Source organism: Aptenodytes patagonicus, chromosome 1, assembly GCF_965638725.1.
Source record: "Aptenodytes patagonicus chromosome 1, bAptPat1.pri.cur, whole genome shotgun sequence".
Taxonomy (NCBI): domain Eukaryota; kingdom Metazoa; phylum Chordata; class Aves; order Sphenisciformes; family Spheniscidae; genus Aptenodytes; species Aptenodytes patagonicus.
The window spans coordinates 39,749,904-39,767,876 of record NC_134949.1 but is presented as its reverse complement, the minus strand read 5'-3'; the positions used below and the strand labels follow the sequence as shown (position 1 = coordinate 39,767,876).

The following is a 17,973-nucleotide window of genomic DNA, read 5'->3' as shown; positions in this document are numbered from 1 at the left end:
CCTAGTATAAGGGCATCAGTTTCCAGCTGAGGCCTTTAGACAACACCACAACAGAAGTATTTACATGATTAAATTATGAAAGCCACTTCTCAACTGGGAATCGTTATTCAGAACAGCTTTAGGACCGAAATTGCCTGGATGTTACTCAGCTAAAGATTAATGCAAAGTATATACATCATATATTCTCTCTAAGGTAGGGGAACAAGCAGACTTACAGTGAAAGAGTTAATGGAGAATAATAATGTGCTTTCTAGAATACTTAGATAAAGTCTAGCAGAGTTTTCACTGCTGAAGACCTTGCTGAAAAATAAAGGTAAGAAAACTAAAGGTAGGAAGCAAGAAAAAGTTATTTTAACTAATGAGAGTAACCAGTGTAAATAACCAAATTTCTTCCGATGGCAGTACTAGCCTATGGAGCTTGTGCACTGGCCCCCAGTTCTCAGTCCTGGCACACATCTCCAAATGTGCCACTTTGCAGTGGTTTGTACAAGGTAAAAAAAAATAGCCCTGACTCTTTCCCTCAAGTCCACTCAGATCATATACTCAAGGGAACGTTAGAGGAGCAGAGCAAGTAAAGTTTGCTTAATTTCATGTTATTTCTAAGGAAAGCATACCTCAAACCTCTCTCTCTAGTTAAAATTGCAAGTGAGTTCCACTCTAATATATCTAGAAGGAAGCCTGTATGATAATCCACTGATTATCAGAGATGCAATTAGGAAGTTCTTGGAAATATTCTGTGTGTTTGTCTGGCAGTATCTAATATCAAGCCACTACAGTAAAAAATTATTGTCAAACAACCAAAAAACCTAAAGATACAATGTTTTTTTCATAACATCTATTCCACACCCAAAATTACTTAACTAAATGCAAGATTTCATTAAAATAATAATTTAGCAGTCCATCACTGTCAGTATTGATAATAAATTGGAAATTAAATCACTACAAGCCAAATTTAAAGACACTTTAGTCCACAGCTTTTCATCAGCTTTAACATAGATTTAAATATAGATTTAAAATAAGATAAACTAGTTAACCAAGAAGATACTATAATTTTCTGCAGCTTACCTCATCTGTCATTCCTGCTCTGATGAGAGTGAAGAGATACTTCAATAACCTTGCATCATCTTCTCGATCCAGATCATCAAGTGGCAGTTTCTGTCTTATAGGAGCATCTGGATCCTGCAAGAAAGAAAGTCACCATCCATCCACACAATGCCTCTCTGTCTCTTTCAATGATTTCCTGCCCTGTTTTATAATTTGGAGTCACTTTTTCACATTGGCACAACAATCTGTACAACCCACATAATATCTAGCATGATACTTCGCCATCTTTCCTCTCTCATTTCTTCTATTCCTCTTCTGTCACCGTTCTTATCAGAAGGAGTCATTGCAATTTCTTTATTTACTCCACCACCCTGTTTTTTTGCCCCAAACTTCTCATCTTCCAGCTCTTCTCACCTTCAAACATCCTCTCCCCTTCTGCCTCTCTACCTACCAGACTGTTTCTCCTCCTCCACCTTCTAACGGAAAAGGCTTTTCCCAACAGCTGTGCTTGCTTCTATTTAATCCAAACAGATTTTCTCAAGCTAATCAATACCTCAGATCACTCCCCAATTGAATTAATCTTCTACGACTGCTTTGCTGTCACTGAGGGAGTTCATTACCTCCTTCTACTGGACAGTCATTTCTCTTCTTGACTTCCCTCCTATTAGCTTTTACTGTAGGAGCTCTCAAGGAATCCCATCAGGACTTGCTTTCGTTGTACTAATTACTGTATAAAGACAGCACACCCTTATCTGCAAGGGCTTCCAAACAGTTTTATAAGCTTTTCTGGTTAGGAACATGAGTTTGTTTCAGACATAAACAGTACTAATAAAGCCATTTACTTCACCAAACAGACCACAGGTACTTGTGATGGGGGGTGAGGTGGGGGTGTGGAAGCGATTGCTGAAAGAAAACAGAAGTCCACATATCCCAAAAGGAACTCCAGAGGTGTCCTGTCTCACAATTTCTGTATTAATTTTCATCTTTTCCAACTTAAATGTTTGCAATTTTTAGATAGTACAACTACTTTTGGATAGTACAACTATCTGAAAATTGGTGGAAGGCTGTGAAAATAGCATATATGCTCTCTCTAACCCATTTTGAAACCAAACCTTATTTTTAAATAATACTTACCAACTCTGTTACCAGAGCTCGAGAACTTCCAATGTATGTACTTAACTGTCGCTGCTTCAGGATATGTAGTGTGTTCTCCCTGAAAACAGTGAAATGTTTTAGAGAAAAATGTTTTTTTAAGCAAGCATCTTTTAATAAGACAAATACTGAAAGATATTTTTTGTTACATGGAATATGGTTACAGAAGAGACACACTTGATTTGGTTGGTTTATCGATGGACTGTGTTACTGTTGTGAAAATGCAACATTTCACAAGTACAATATTAGAATCAATTCACATATCTCTGATTTCTTTCAAAAGCATCCATTATTTCAATCATTCATGTATTAAACTATGAAATGATTTCTGCATGAGCAAAATTTTCCATTAGCATTCACTATAAAGTCAGTCTAGGACAGAAATTCAACTTTGGATGAACACATGATTCCAAAAGCCTGTATTCACTGGCCATTAAAAGCAGGTTTATTCTAGGCATCTAGAATCAAAGGCAGGCTTTGGTCTTTTCTGCTGTAAACCCCATCATTGATAATAAAGATGACAATAACGGCTTCTGGTGAAGGGTCAATGACACAAAGTGATGACAAGAACTTACAACATGCAAAAATTAAAGCCAGGCAAAGAAGCGACCACCTGAGAAACATGTAATAAAAATGGTTTTGTCCAGCGTAAACAACAGGCTGATCAGCAGGTGACCATCTCTTATTGTGCTTTATTATGAAAAATCAAATGTGCATCCAGGTTAAGATTAAATTAAGTTAAGTTGCTTTGATGGTTTTCCTTCTATCCTTGCCTCCCAAAAGCAGTAACTGACTTTTGAGAAGACATACTTCAGTGGGTAGGGAGGAAACCGCGATTTTTACATCTAAGAATTTTAAGAAAAGAAGTGAATGAACTGAACAACTTTTAAAAATCCACTTCTTTTTAAGAGTGATTCTGTGTCTGCGCCTGTGAATCTTACGCTTGGTGGGAGCATGTATACAATCAAAGAAAGTCTGAACTCACCAATACACAGATTTTGCATAAAACTCAATATTATCAGAGAAGTCCCCAATTTCATCCTTGGCAATGCTCTCTAACCAGTCTACCACCAGCTGGAATAAAATTAAATTGCATTTTTAAAACAAACATGTAACACATAATATTTTAACTGCCTTCCTCTCATCTCTGGATCTACTCGTTATCTACATGGTAACCAAAGGCATACAGATCCTGAAGACTATTCCACTTTCATTTTAAGTATCCAATATGAAGGCTGTTTAGGCACTTGATCTCTATTTCTCACTAGATGCTGCTGTTACTACAGTGCTACTTAACAGTTTATTAACACCATCAACAGCAACAGATGCTCCAAATGGGGATAGTTCTCAGCCCTCCATCCTCCCCAAGCTAGCCTGAAAAACATTTCTGATACTTAGAAACCGCATACAAAGAATAACGTACTTCAGTGAATATAAAGAAATAAGTATTTGAAATTTCTGATCTTTAGAAATTAAAAAGCATTCTTTTTATGCATACAAAGAATAACACACTTCAGTGAATATAAATATTAGAAACAGCTTAATAAAGTGCATAGAGCATTAGTGTTATAAACATTTAAGTGTCTACTGATCTATTTCCATTCTCATCTTAAAAACTTTCCGTCATACCTGGCTTTGTCGAACAAGTGAATCTTTCTGAAACAAGTTGTCTACATTTGTCTTTTCACTAGCAGTTAAAACCTATTTAAGAAAAAGCTGATTATTACTTCATGGAAAAGAAAACTTGCCACAAAACCACAAATACCAAACTGAAGACATACCAACTCATAGACTTACTACAAGTTCAGTATGCTACCTCTCCCCAACCCCTTTTTTAAAAACAGATGACATTATACATTTGTTTTATTTGGATGATTGTTTACATCCAGTTACACTACAAACTGTAAAAATGAGATTCAGAATATAATTCACAAATGTATGACCAGAGAAAGATGCTACATAGTAGATCCATTGATTCCACTGACTGCACTCATATTATCCTAAATCCCATTTATTACTCTATACATAAAAAAGATGACATTTTCCAAGACCATATGCACACTTAACATGAACAAGTGGGAAAAAATCCCAAACAAACAAAAAAGCCCAACCCCAGAACCCTGATCTTTATCTGCTCTCCTGCATTAATTTAGCTTTCATTAGACTTGCAACAAAAAGAGAACAGAAGATGCATTTTCCTAAAAAACACAAGTAGAAGGAGATTGTTTTTTGGCACAATAGTGTTTAATTTAATAGTGACAACTTAGCAGTGGGAATCCTAGAGGAAGCTATTTTATGACTGAGAAAAAAGCAACTGCGATCATAAATTTTACAAAGGCAGAGTCACACTGCTTATTGTTTTGTCTTCCTAAGCAATCTATTCTATGATTCTGTATTCTGGCAGAAAAGGCTGGAACAAGACACAGACAAGAAGACTACAGCTGAAACAAGAATGCTAAAAAATTTGGATTTCTCTTGAGATAAATTGGAATTAGGATTGCAAAGGCTAGACAGCTTGAGACCACATGTTCTTCTTTTAGGCAAAGCAAAATTATCTCTGACCTACGGGAACATTACCCCTACTGATGCAACTTTTTAAAAGAAATAAAGTTATTTCTAGTGGATTTTCCAAGTGTATGTGGAATACTAAAGGAAATAAGACATAAAGTATAGTTTATAATATTTTTACAATAGCATTTTCTATTTAGAACTGAATATTTAAATTCACTTTTCACAATATATGAAAATTTAGTATTTGTCTTGATAAAAATCAAGTAAGTCTCATTTTTGTTTACATTCTTTCACCTTTCAATTTTGAGTGGCTGCAATACTGAGATTGTAAAAATACAATACAAGCATTTAGCTTATATTTAGCTCATTATATCGCTTAAAAAAACCCAAAAGTCCAAGCTTACTGTGATATCAAATGCAGTTTCATCTTCCAGTGCAGACTGTATCCTGTCTCTAGAAATAAATGCAAAATCCTAATGATTAAAATAAAGCTGAGAAAATTCAGCAGAATGCATAAGTGAAAGCACTTAAAAATACCTTTATAAAAATGTTATTTTAAAAAAATACTAGGAGTTGCAAAAGTAGAAAGAATAGGTCCATTTATAACTTTCATTTCTGTAAATAGATAATAGACATATATATCAGCACCTAGTCCCATAAACAGATTGTTAATAGGTACTTAATTGCTTCAATCCATATTTATAAACTCAAAAAATATATCCAAGAAATCGCAGTGCAAAAACATAATGTGCTTTTCAAAGGATTTACCTATAAAGCGAGGACAACAGTCTCCAAGTTACCATCTCCTGCTTAAGAAGCCACAAGACACTGGCAGTTTTTGAAAACTTTTGCTGTCCAGGAGTTGCCCGATAAACTATTTTCCCTAGTATATTCACCTGAGGTAAATAAATTTATACATAGTTAATATTGCCCATCATTGTATTTTTTCTAAGCCATTACAGCAATCTTTTCATTATCCTGAATGCTCTCAACAACGAAGTTTGACTACCATCTCATCAAAATAGGTAGATGATACTCTACACCATAAATTCCCTTAATTGTTAGTAAAAATAATATTAACACAGCGTAGATGGCATAACCAAGAGAGTAGCTCTGTTTTGCAAGGCACTGTACAAAGCCAGGATAGAACCAGCTTATGTCGATCAATTAAAAAGCACCAAAAGACTGGGAGGGAGAGAAGGCAACCACTGAAAAAAAACCCAAACAAACCACCAAAACCCTCAACTTTGTTTCCATATATATCAATACAACAAAGTCAGCCCTACTGGTATTTGTGACAGTATTTATCACTGCCTGAAAGATACCCTTTCCTTTCTAGCTCTGGTAAATGAGGAAACCCAAACTGTTGGTTACCACATAATTTACAGTATTACCAAAAAGAAATTATATTATCTTTTCCAAAACTTAGACAATAAAGTCTTCTCCATCAGTAGCTAGTTCCAGAGCTCCTACTACTTCTAAGACTGGCCCCAAACTCTTACATTTTAGGAGTACCCAATTTGTCAGGTATCAATATATTCACAAGTTTTCAAGTGGGAGGTGAGCAACAGATTTGGAAGAATCCTTCACTCTGCTTTTGTAGGTCCTTGGCAGCATACAATCAACTCCCCACAGTTCCAGGTGGCTTAAACCAACCACTCTATATTCCATGACCTTGTAGATGGTATCCATTTTCTCAAACAGGAGGAATGGAAGAGACCTTGGAAGTTCCACCATCTCACAAAATAATGAAGTTCACATTTATTTTCCTTCTCTTGTCTGCTTCCCACTTAGGAACACAATTGTGGTACACGCCTCATTAAAGATCTCAGCGTTCTCCAGCACAGCCCCAACAACAAATTTGCACAAAACAGGGCTAGCAACCTTCTACCAAGAACGCATTTGCTTAACATAGACACAGGTATGAAGTCTCTTAAAAAAAATTATCTGCCCACCTCCCTCTGTTGTGATCCACGCTTATTGACAGAAGCATCATAATTTCTTCCTTTCAAACTGTTAATCCCTGCTGATCCTGAACTGTCAGTCAACAGCCAATCATATAAAAAACTGTGTCTAAAAGCAGAGACACCTTAAATCTAAAGTTGAACCCTCTACTGCCAGCTTGTTAGTAATGTAGCAGAAAACTCTTAAAACATAATACAATGATTTTATTTATTTATACTCGAGAGAAATAAGTAGTTTTTAATCCAGCTTATTATAATTAACAAAAAATCCATACATCTGCTCATGTTTATTGTCACTTGACACTTGCAGTGGAATGGCAGCCAGATGACATTTTTAGTATTCAGCAAGCTACACAATGGGTATTCCTGTGCCAAAGTAGTGTATGAAGAAAGAGAGATGCTATTCAATGCTAGTGGTCAGTGACTCATAAGACTGCAACCAGCTGGAAGATTTAAATTATCTATGTTAAGCACTGTGACTTCTCAGCTTAAAGAAAAATAGCAATACTACTTAGGGAAGGGACTGTAAAAGAAAGTAAGTAAAACCCCAAGCAAACTACTTACCTGACTATTACAAATACCTTCATACTCATCCACAAGATCGAAAATGGTAGTTGATGTATGCTTCAGGAAGGAATGCAGAAAATCTGAGTACATGCTCATAGTAGCTAGAACAGATTTAAGAAACGGTCATATTAGTCAGACACAACTTGGTAAAAAAAACCTCAACACGCTACAAAAAAATCCTTCTGATGACAAGGCACCTTGTCTTCCATAAATCTAAATGAGGACAATGATGATATGAACTATTTATATCCCATAAAGTGGGAAGAACTTACCAGGTAAGACAGTAAGATACACAGAAGCTACAAGGTAAGTCAAATAATTATAAAACTTCTGCTGTAAACATGTCATCTGAGAAAGTTTTAACAACAAACTCATTTGCGTATCTCCACAAAACTAATCCAGTTTCTGTCTTACATCACCAGAGCATCCCATCTGTGCCATCAGGTTCCACAGAAGACAAACTCTCAAAACTCCAATAACTGGAAGAGATAGCTTTCTGAACTTTTTAAACTAGGCTGTTTTTGACAAAGATATATCTCAGCAAAATAATACAGAAAAAAGAACATATATATTTATATCCCATAAATAAAAAATGTGGTCAATTATTGTGAAAACTTCAGGTTGTCTCACCAGCTTCCCCAGGATCATCCTCACGCAACAATACAGCACTCATAGTGACATCTTCTGTCATATTAGACATGTCTAGATTTACAAACATTCCTGTCTGCTGAGGTGAGAGTGCCATTGTCCAGCTACTTTCATCCAACTAAAAGCATAAAAAGAACAAAAGGAAAATAAACAGCAATCTCAGACTATTATAAGCCTAGCTCCAAGTTTTTTCATTCTATATAAATGGTATAAACAGAGCAATTCTAAAAATTAATAGTGAAATAACTGCCTTTAGATAAGGTACAACTATGCCTTTAACAAACAGCTCTGAAGAGATAAATTCTAATCTAGAAAAAAGGAAATTCTCAATGTTTTTTTCAGGAAATAACTAAAGTAGAAGCTAATATAAGACCTACTTTAAAACACCATGTATCACTTTTCATCTTAAAACAAATAAATCACTCTAAACTTTCATATTCTATTACGCTAAATGTTTACTTAGTGTTTTGTCGTTCAAAGTAAAAAATGACAGAATAACATTGACTAAGTTGTAAAGCAGCTGTGAGAAGTTAAGCAAAATAGCTAAAATTTGAATTAGAACCATTTACCACAGTCTTTCAACCTTCTTGGTGAATTGCTCAAAACCATTTGATCGAATGAAGCAATACATGTTTAAAATAATAGCAAGTATCAGAATATTAAAGGGGGAAATAAAGACATATCTATACTTTTTGGGGGGTATTTCAGGGGATGTATTTGATTACATATCTGACATCAGAGCAGCAAAATGGCCAAAACAGAAGATAGACTGTACATATACTGCACTGACAGGACAGCTTCCTATAGCTGTTTCCATGACAGCAATTGCTTTCTCAGCAGCAATTAATGCTATACAAAGACCTAGAGATGTGCCACTGGTTGATTCTTTTTCCAGACTCCTAAAATGGTCAAACTACCCAAACAAGTATAAACAGGGAAACAGATGACGTTGCTGTAGCAGTCTCTTAAGCATATCCAAAAACTGTGGACATATACCTGTTATTCTTCCTTTTATGCCCCAGTTTCTACCCACAGTATTCCTCTTGCCTGATTTCTCTCTGCCATTATTGCCCTCTAGCCTCTAGAAAAGAATGCTATAGCACTCCAACTGCAGAGTGAAAATAACAAGAAACTCAGTTCCAATAAAATCGTTATCAGGTCTCTGTGGGAAACACAAAAAGGGCTGATGAATGTTCTTATCTACCAGCAAGTAAATTTCCACAAGACATAATTTAAGTCCTTTTTCCATCGCCCTCCTGTGAAAGCCTTTGTCTAGTCCCAAGTTTCCCCCTGCTAATCTAAACTGGATTCAAGTCAGAGCACTAAATACTAACCTAAAACGTACTCCACTCACAAAACACTAGTTACAGAATGACAAGAGGCTCCGAATCAGAGGAAAAGTGCCACTGCTCAGAGCTGTATACATGTTGATCAACTAGGCCCCAGAACCTGATAATTTAAAGAAACAAATGGGCTGTAACAAACTATAGAAACAACCAGAAGGGAGAATGAATTAAAATGCACATACAGAAAGACATCTTAACTTGGTTTGAGCTAATTTAAAAATAAACAGAGATAAAATACTTCAGACGTCCCTACTGATAACTTTCCTAATCAGTGTTTTTCCAAAGACATTACAGTAGAAGATAATTAACATAATCTGAAAAGTCATCAGAAGAGCTTGTTCTTTGAAGTCCAAACTTTAACATCCAAATGAAACCTAATACCAGAGAGTGATAAAATAAGAAAAATTCTGAAGGTTTAACTTGCTGACATAGAACGACTGTCTTTGAAGAATTTGTAAACAAAGTCAAGATTTTTGTAGTCACAAGCTGATGTCATAGGGACTAGCTTAACACACATGGTGTGTTTAGCAAGTCCTTAAACCCCTCTATTATTCCTCACTGCATCATCTCAAAGAACACCACAGTAATGAATAATACTAGCAGCAAGCAGCAATAGTAGTAATAGCAAGCTTGTACCACCCACAGTTTGTCCTGGGTGCAAACACTGAAACACTGTAAATTTGTAGTTTCTTGTAAGTTTCATAGGAACAAAAGAGGAAAAGGTGCTCTAACTGTCTTACCATTGACAGATTGCCAAAAAGTCCAGGAGTTGGTAGAATCAGAGGAGATTTTCCTCCTGTTCCCAGGATGGCAAACATATCTGATGGCTTCACGGAGCTTCGATTTAGTGCAGTAACTGAAAGAGAGAGAGCCTTTTCTGAAAAGAAGTATTTAAGGCCACTGTGCTCTATCAAGGAGCTCCAAAGGAAATCTTATAACGGAGACTGAAGTATTTATGAAATCCTGCTTGGTCACACAAGAAACAAACAAACCAACCTGATGGAGAAGTAACTTGCGCCTGTCCATCTTCATTTTCCTTCCATCAGAAGGCTTGTACCAAACCCACAAATGCCAATTATAAAAGAAAAACAAGTCTTGGGCCCGACAACACTTAGAAATAAGGAGGTTAATGGAATTTAATAATCTACACAGCTAGTTACACTAGGGTTACACAAACACCCTGTTAACCAAGTCTGGAGCATACTCAAGCCCTAGTTTTCCAAGTAGGGTATGTATAAACGTAAAGACAAAGTGTATCTATTGTCATTTCAGTTCTTCCTCAAGCGCAGCAGCATTCCAGATAGAAGTCTGAAGCCAGGTTGAACACAAGTGTGTATATGCACCGAATGTGTGACACACCTTCAGTTACTAAAGAGTTCATTGGTACGCTCACAACATCAGCATAAATAGCAATAAATCTCCAGTCACTCCTTCTTGGAAATTGGTCTCCAAACCCTTAAAGCAAAAGGCAACAAGTCTGCCCTGCCAAGCACTACATCTGCTCCAGATACTCCTGCACATGAGTGCAGTGGCTAGTGTTCCCAGGAATATCTGGCCCACGTTAAAAATGGAGACACTGCTTTGCAAGATGATAAATGCCCCATCCTATGACAACAGGGTGCTCCACCACAACAGACCTTCATATAGCCCAAAGACCACAGAATTTGCACCGAGACAGTAGCTGCTTGGGTCTTCTTGTCAACCTCAAACAGCCTGGAAAGTCATCTAAAACATTGGTTGCATCATCACAGTGACAGCCAAATCAGGAGCTGCATCAACAGCTGCAAAGAGGGAATGACACATAGTCCCAAAGTTTTGTTAGCAAATTTGGAGACAGAAGTGCCTGTACAGCCCTCAGCAGCAGTTCTTGATACCAAGATAGCTTCAGCATCAAGATCATTAACACTTCCTTTTGGAATGGAGGACTGCTGGAATCAGAGGCATCAAAGATGCCTACAACAGTATATACAACCACAAAATAAAGAGTATGTCCAGGGTCTCCATCATACTCATCCCAAAGATTGCAAGAGTGTATCTCGTCAGATCTCTGACACCCTCAAATTGTAAGGGGGCAAGGTCATTGCAAACAGGTACAGGGACCCTAGAAGGCTTCGTATCAATAGGTAGATTTGGTTTTCCATGCATCAGTTTCACACAGATCTAGAAAGTTGAAGAACCAAAGGTTTCTGTCCCAAGGTTTATATCCTTGTATTAGCACATACCTCGAATCACCACAAATACATTTTCCCTGAACTCTTGAGATGTGGAAGTCAGGCATACTGAAGATCAAAGAAACAAATCAATTCTCAAACTGTAGAACTAGAATTATGGCTAACAACATTAACAGTCTGACTCTGAAGTTGCAGATCAAAGCATTCAAATTGTTAATGGGTCATCATTCTCCTCTCCTCCATGGTACCAGAAAGTAATCACTATAAACCCCCCTACCCATATGATACAATGCACTCAAGGGTTAGGAATTTACAGGGTGGCAAAAAAGAATTATGTTGAATAATCCTCAAATACAGTTTCTAATACCCCCAAATGCACAATTAGGAGCAAGTGACATCAAAGGAAGCAAAAAACCTTGTCCCCAGGAGAGGAGACAATGGATGCACTTCACAAGAACACTTTAAACGTTCCACTGTAGGAATGAGACTGTACAACGGGAACAGAAACAGAAGTGAAAATGCTGATGCTTTGTTTGTTGCAGAATCGTCAGACAGTTTGAAAGAGAAGTAGCTCTAGTCTATGTAGCAGATGACACTTGTGACTCTTAGAAAATCTGTACGGTGCAGCGGCAAAGGTAAAACAGAAGAAAGCCACGATGCCAAGGAGAAATGAAGGGTTGTAATCAAGAAGCACAGAAGTCTTTGAATTAAATAGCGCAGGAACGTCAAATAGCAAACCTTTTGTAAGGACTGCCTGTCCACTCATAATGCTGTTTGAAGAAAGTTTATCACAAACCATAGCCACACATGTGGATAATTGTCAGCTGTGTTTAGGGAAGTTTGCAGAGAGAATCATTATTCAGAAATCAGAAAGTCTCCTTCTGAAGTCTGTTAAAAAACAGATGCTAGGTTTACAGAGTATATGCTGTCTAGTAACATCTCCTGATGTATCATCTCTATGATGACCAGCCATACAAATGAACAGAACTGCTCAACATTAAACCTTCTTGATCAAAGTATTTTGCATCTGCAATCTCTACTTTTACCTGACATCAACTCTCTATATTTTTGGGGGGCAGCTGCTGCACAAGCAAACTGTACACTACTTCTTACTGAAATTCTGTACTGTTGAACTTTCTGAAAACAGAAACTTCATAGTGACAAAATCAGGGCAAGCTGTTAGATCAACACACTAATTGAAATAAAGATCTTCACTGAAGACAGACAATGGTCAAGATGGTATACACATGTTCCAATTTGAAGATAAAAGTGGGAAAAGAGCTACTTGATTTTGAAGTGCGCTCTGACCATCACAGTATGACGCACAACGCTTCTCTCAAGACGACTAACACACCATCCATCTCCAAGCAGTCCTGAAAGGAGGATGTGGAGCAGCAGAAGGTGCAACCATCCTCTTGGAGCTTGCTGGACAACACACTGGCTAGATGATGATGAAAAAGAGGAATCCCTTATATAAATGCCCGATTGATGACAAAATAAAGACTACAGGAAGAAACTGTGACAAGGAAAAGGGAGGTAAGCCCTGGTGATGATATGGAAATGTGAGGAACAGGCATGTTTCTTTATTTCAGCCACAACTAGTGAGGGAGGCTCTAAGAGGATTACAGACCTTTTCACAGTACGTTTAGTGTCAAGTCAACACTAAGAACAACTTGCAGTTTCACTGCGAGAGCTGTCAGTGCTGGCACACAAGTAGCTCGTACTTGAGAAGAAGGCTGATGCTAACAGCATTTATCTTTGCTGCTGGCCGCCAAAACAGAATCCACTAGACATTACACTAGACAAGAACAAGCAGGGGCTACACAGAACTTGCCAGTAACCCTAAGAAATCATGAAGAGTCAGTCTCTCTGTAACTTGGTATCTTGCACCAGTGCCAGTTGGGGAATAACCCCCAACACACTCCTGATATGGGTCAGCTGATGCAGAACACAGGGTTTGAGACTGGGAGGTTTCAGGGCAACCTGACCCTAGCCACCATGTGTGGTTCCGCAGCCCTTCTGTGAGGTGCGCCATCGAATTTCTTCTTCTGCTAGTGGAGAGGGAAATCATTTACCGATGCAACCAATAAATACACCTGGCAGAAAGGTCAGCAACAGAATTAACCTGCCACAAAAACAAGGATGGAAAAATACCTGAAGAGACACTACTCAACAATCTTGAAGAATTAAAAGCTACTGCAAAACCAAAAGAAAGCTGTGAAAAAGAAGGAAACACAACAAACTAGATTGCTGATTAGTAAGGCGAGAATCAGTTTCAATGTGGTACTTGAGAGAAACTGAAATGATACTGGACATACTCTTGTGCCAAACAAAGAAAATGAAGCTCAAACACCCTCTAAAAACTGAAAGGCAAAAATCCATTGGCATTCAGCAATAGCGTAAATATGTAACATATGAAGATATACGCTGACTACTACTAAGTGTTCTTTTCCATATTTATAATGTGTTTAACTTCAGAATCACAGAATTACCAAGAAGTTGAGGTTGGAAGGAACCTCTGGAGATCATCTGCTCCAACCCCCCTGCCCAAAGCAGTGTCAGCTAGAAAAGGTTGCTCAAGACCTTGTCCAGTCAGCTTTGGTTATCTCCAAGGATGCAGACTCCACAGACCATCCGGGCAACCAGTTCTGGCGTTCAATCACCCTCACAGCAAAAAAAGATTTTTCTTATGTTTGAACAGAATTTGCTGTATATCCTGTCGTGCCTATTGCCTCTTGTCTTTTCACCGGGCACCACCAAGAAAAGCCTGGCTGCCTTTTTAATCCCTCCCATCAGGTATTTATATACATTGACAAGATTCCCCCAAGCCTTCTCTTTCCCAGGTTAAACAATCCCAGCTCTTCTGAGCCTCTCCTCATACATCAGATGCTCCAGTCCCCTAATCAACTCTGCAGCCCTTCACTGGACTCACTAGAGTGCATCCATGTCTTTCTCCTTATGAATTGTTATCAATTATGAAGTCCAAACATATTATTCCTTTAACTAAATACTAAAGAAAGAAAGTAGTCTTACCTGGCTGGCGAAGCAATGAACTAGGAGTTCGGGAAATCAACTGGCCTCTGGGCGTCATGTTTCCAATAGTGTCATCCAGGGATGTAAGAACTGATTAATAAACAAGATAAGAAACACTCTCCTAAACACGCTTTCGGCTCTATTCAAAACGATTGTGAATACTTGGAAAGGAAAAATATTTTGCTGTAGCTCAAACATTATGAAGATTACACATCTTGTCTTTCAGACTAAAGCAGAAAGTCCCATTCATCAGCCTGAGTTAGGTCACAAAACGTTTCACCAGAAACTTAAAAGCTGGAGGGCTAAAAGGGACACTGCAAAGTAAAGTTCAGAAACCTGAGCACAACAGGTCTGGGACTCTTCATAACTGCTCAGATCAAAGAGAATACTTTTGCCCCATAAGGAGCTGCTTTATGCTACATAAACCATAACGAGAAAATCTGGACTGAATGCATTTCAAACAAAAGTTCTCTCTCTCTTAGTTCCAGGATGCTGGTAACTTTAACAAAAGTCGTCTCTGTTGCTCTACTTTGCTTCTTCCTGTTGGCAACTAGGCTCAGTGCTCTAGGTATGGTTTACTAAGAAGTAGTTGTGTAAAAGTTTCAGCATCCTATGTTATATCAGTGTCCAAGAACATCACGATTCTCAGGGACAATATAATCAGGGCCAATATCTCACCAGTTTTATTCTGCTTACAAAGAACAGAAGGACAAACAAATGTACTAGATTCCTTTGCCATCATAACCAGAAAAATACCATTATATTAGCTGTCAAATTACACGATATTTTTTTCTTATTGTAAATAAGTGGGGGGAAAAAATTCTGTGGAAATTTAAATCTATGTCTGTGCACTCTTCTTGCTATTAGTGTGGATGGAAAGCTAAGATACACTAAATAATCACAATACTCTGATAACACAATACATGCAAAAGAGCATAAGACCATAAAATTAAGATCTAACGGAGTGAAGAAAACTTCATTTTTTCAAAAACTCAGGGATGGAGTTAGCTGTGGCTCACATAGTTCTCTGGGCTGACATCAACCTAGTTCATAAGCCCACGAAAAAATGTAAACCACCACAATACACAAATGTGATGGCACAAGTTTAGGAGACAGGCAACGCAACATCCCTGCAATCATATTTAACCCATAACCAAAATAATCAATCTAAACATAGTCAAGAATTGACTATACAAGCATTTCGACAATCTCATACTTTCCCTGAAGTCTAGTGAATAATCTTCTGAGCCACCACCACAGCAGCTTTGACGTGGTTTAAGACTACAATGAGGGGAAAAGGAGGGGGGAGAGAAAATTCCATTCAGAGGAAATACTATTCTGTGAAAAGGCAAAGAATTGCATCTTTTGGCTTATCCCTAAGTTCTTCTGTAAAGACCAAGTAACATACCATGTTGCTGAAAACACAGTATTTTTCTAAATGAAACTCATCCAGATTTCGTAGTCACACTTTCAGTCAGTCATTAATATCTCTCCCTGCTAGTTTTTAGATATTGCAATCATAGTTTTGTCTTTGAACTTTTCTCCCTCTTAATGCATGAAAATATCACACAGAAAAGAAAACAGACTACCTAAGGGGAAAATATGAGACAGTTCAATAGCAAAATTTTGACTGCAGAATACCTCACAAATCAGATAACAATTTTACATTATATTCATACATTCCTCACTTTAAATGGGCATAAAACAAAAAGTAATTTGCTGTATGTTTAAAAACTATTCTCAATATGCTCAAAATCAAAGGAGTGGTAAAAATACACACTCCTTATGAACACAGCAAACAACAATTAAAGAGAAGATAAAAAAATCTTTACAGAAAAAGGATACTAGAAACTCTTTTCTGAGAGCTTTGCTTCCGTCCAGGTCTGGCCATCTCTGCATCACGGGGGGATGACATGTCTCCAAACCCATTTCTAGAGAACAGCAACACAGACACAAAGTAAGCAAGTGAATCCAAGCAGAACATACAACAAGATTTTTTTGTTGCTTCAAGTAACTCCACAACCGGGAAACTTAAACAAAGCGTAAGTCATCTCCAATTCTAGTACTGATGTCCAGTTTCCTCTACAGAACATCTAGTATTGCTCATCAGCTCGGGAAAATGAGTCGGTCTGAAAACCCACACTTTGTTCCTCCTACACCACAACAGACATTTTCTTATTAAAAAAAAAAAAAAAGCTAGTAAGAGATGCAACAGTATGAAATTCAATTTTGAATTGAAAAATTCAATTGAAAGAATGACATGATTTCACTATTTGATTTTTTTCTTCAGATACGCAAAACCACCGCAGATTGAGAAAGTTCACGTGTCTTGCAGGAGGGGAAAAAATCGTTAACAATTACTAAAATGCAAAGGAGAAGCTACAGGTGGGTCGCGAAGGCCTCAGCTGTGACTGCCTAAGCAGGCCTGCCTGCAGAGCACCCTGCAAAGGCCCGGCTCGATGACTCCCGCGTAATTAACAACTTCAGTTTAATCTATAAATATATTCCAGAAGAAACGAAACGGATTTAAAGCTCTCGGGTGACATAAAAACCTTCGATACCCCTCAGAAACTGTTCCAGCTTTGCTGCGTTTTCCAGCCCGCACTGCGAACACACCGCCCCCGCTCCTCCGCGGCCGCTACGGGGGGATGGGTCACATCACACCCGGGGGGGACCCGCGCTCCTCTCGGGACGCCCCGCCGGCACCGGCCGACCCCCCCTCCCCGCGCCTCCCACCTCTCCATGGCGGCCTCCGGCCCGGCGCAGCCCGGGCTCGAGCCTTCCCGCCTCCGCCAGCGCCGGCCCGCGGCCCGGAAGGAGAGGAGCGAGCTTCCGCCCGCGCAAGGCGGGGCCGCCGCACTGCGCCTGCGCCGCTCCGGGCGCCGCGCCCCCCCGGCAGCCCGGCCTGGGCGGGGACGGGTCCGCCGTACGGAGCACACACACACACACCTGAAAGTCTCATGCAAGCATCTTACACTTCCAAGAAGCAGAAGGGAATGCAAATTTTTCAGTCAGTGATACAAAGGACTGAATTTAAATTTATAATTACAAGTTATAAATCCACCTTAAGTTTCACATATTTGCGTCCACACTGATCCTAACTGCAGCCATGTTTTCAGAATCTCACGAGGGGTAGCAATGCTCCATACTTACAGGCAGGACAAGCAAAGACAACTTGACAGCTAGCACGACTAACACAGAAACATGGCAGGTTTATTGCCAATGCCTAACATTCCTCTGCTCCCTACTAGCTTTCTGTGAAGTTTAGTGGGGTTTACAGGATGTACTAGGTTAAAGTTCAGGATATACCACATTAAAATTAAACACGTAAACTAACTCAAAACTCCAATTACCCTTTACAAAATATGTTTTAATATAGACAGCTCACAAATCAAACAAACTGCCCTAATGCATTGCTAAGCTGCATACATGACACCTGCCTATACAAAACTGTAGTCTTAATTCAGAACTACCAAAAGCAAGAGCACGACAAAGCTCTCGTGCAATGTGTGACATTGCATTCAGTACAAAGAAAAC

At 38.5% G+C, this 17,973-nt stretch overlaps 1 protein-coding gene across 2 annotated transcripts in view; it reads right to left on the bottom strand.

Annotated features, from left to right (window-relative positions):
- Positions 1 to 17,228, bottom strand: part of NUP107 (nucleoporin 107) — a 31,458-nt gene extending 14,230 nt beyond the window's left edge. Inside the window, exons 1-12 of one of the 2 annotated variants that reach the window (XM_076332492.1) lie at positions 17,173 to 17,228; positions 16,269 to 16,367; positions 14,437 to 14,526; positions 9,973 to 10,088; positions 7,869 to 8,004; positions 7,236 to 7,339; positions 5,476 to 5,603; positions 5,112 to 5,160; positions 3,826 to 3,897; positions 3,182 to 3,270; positions 2,179 to 2,257; positions 1,066 to 1,179 (exon numbers count right to left, since the gene is read on the bottom strand). In XM_076332492.1, the coding sequence (XP_076188607.1) occupies positions 1,066 to 1,179; positions 2,179 to 2,257; positions 3,182 to 3,270; positions 3,826 to 3,897; positions 5,112 to 5,160; positions 5,476 to 5,603; positions 7,236 to 7,339; positions 7,869 to 8,004; positions 9,973 to 10,088; positions 14,437 to 14,526; positions 16,269 to 16,365 (1,074 nt within the window). In that variant the 5' untranslated portion in view covers positions 16,366 to 16,367; positions 17,173 to 17,228. The remainder of the gene's footprint in view (positions 1 to 1,065; positions 1,180 to 2,178; positions 2,258 to 3,181; positions 3,271 to 3,825; positions 3,898 to 5,111; positions 5,161 to 5,475; positions 5,604 to 7,235; positions 7,340 to 7,868; positions 8,005 to 9,972; positions 10,089 to 14,436; positions 14,527 to 16,268; positions 16,368 to 17,172) is intronic. The other variant, XM_076332499.1, reaches the window with a different exon arrangement.
- Positions 17,229 to 17,973: the final 745 nt, after the last annotated feature.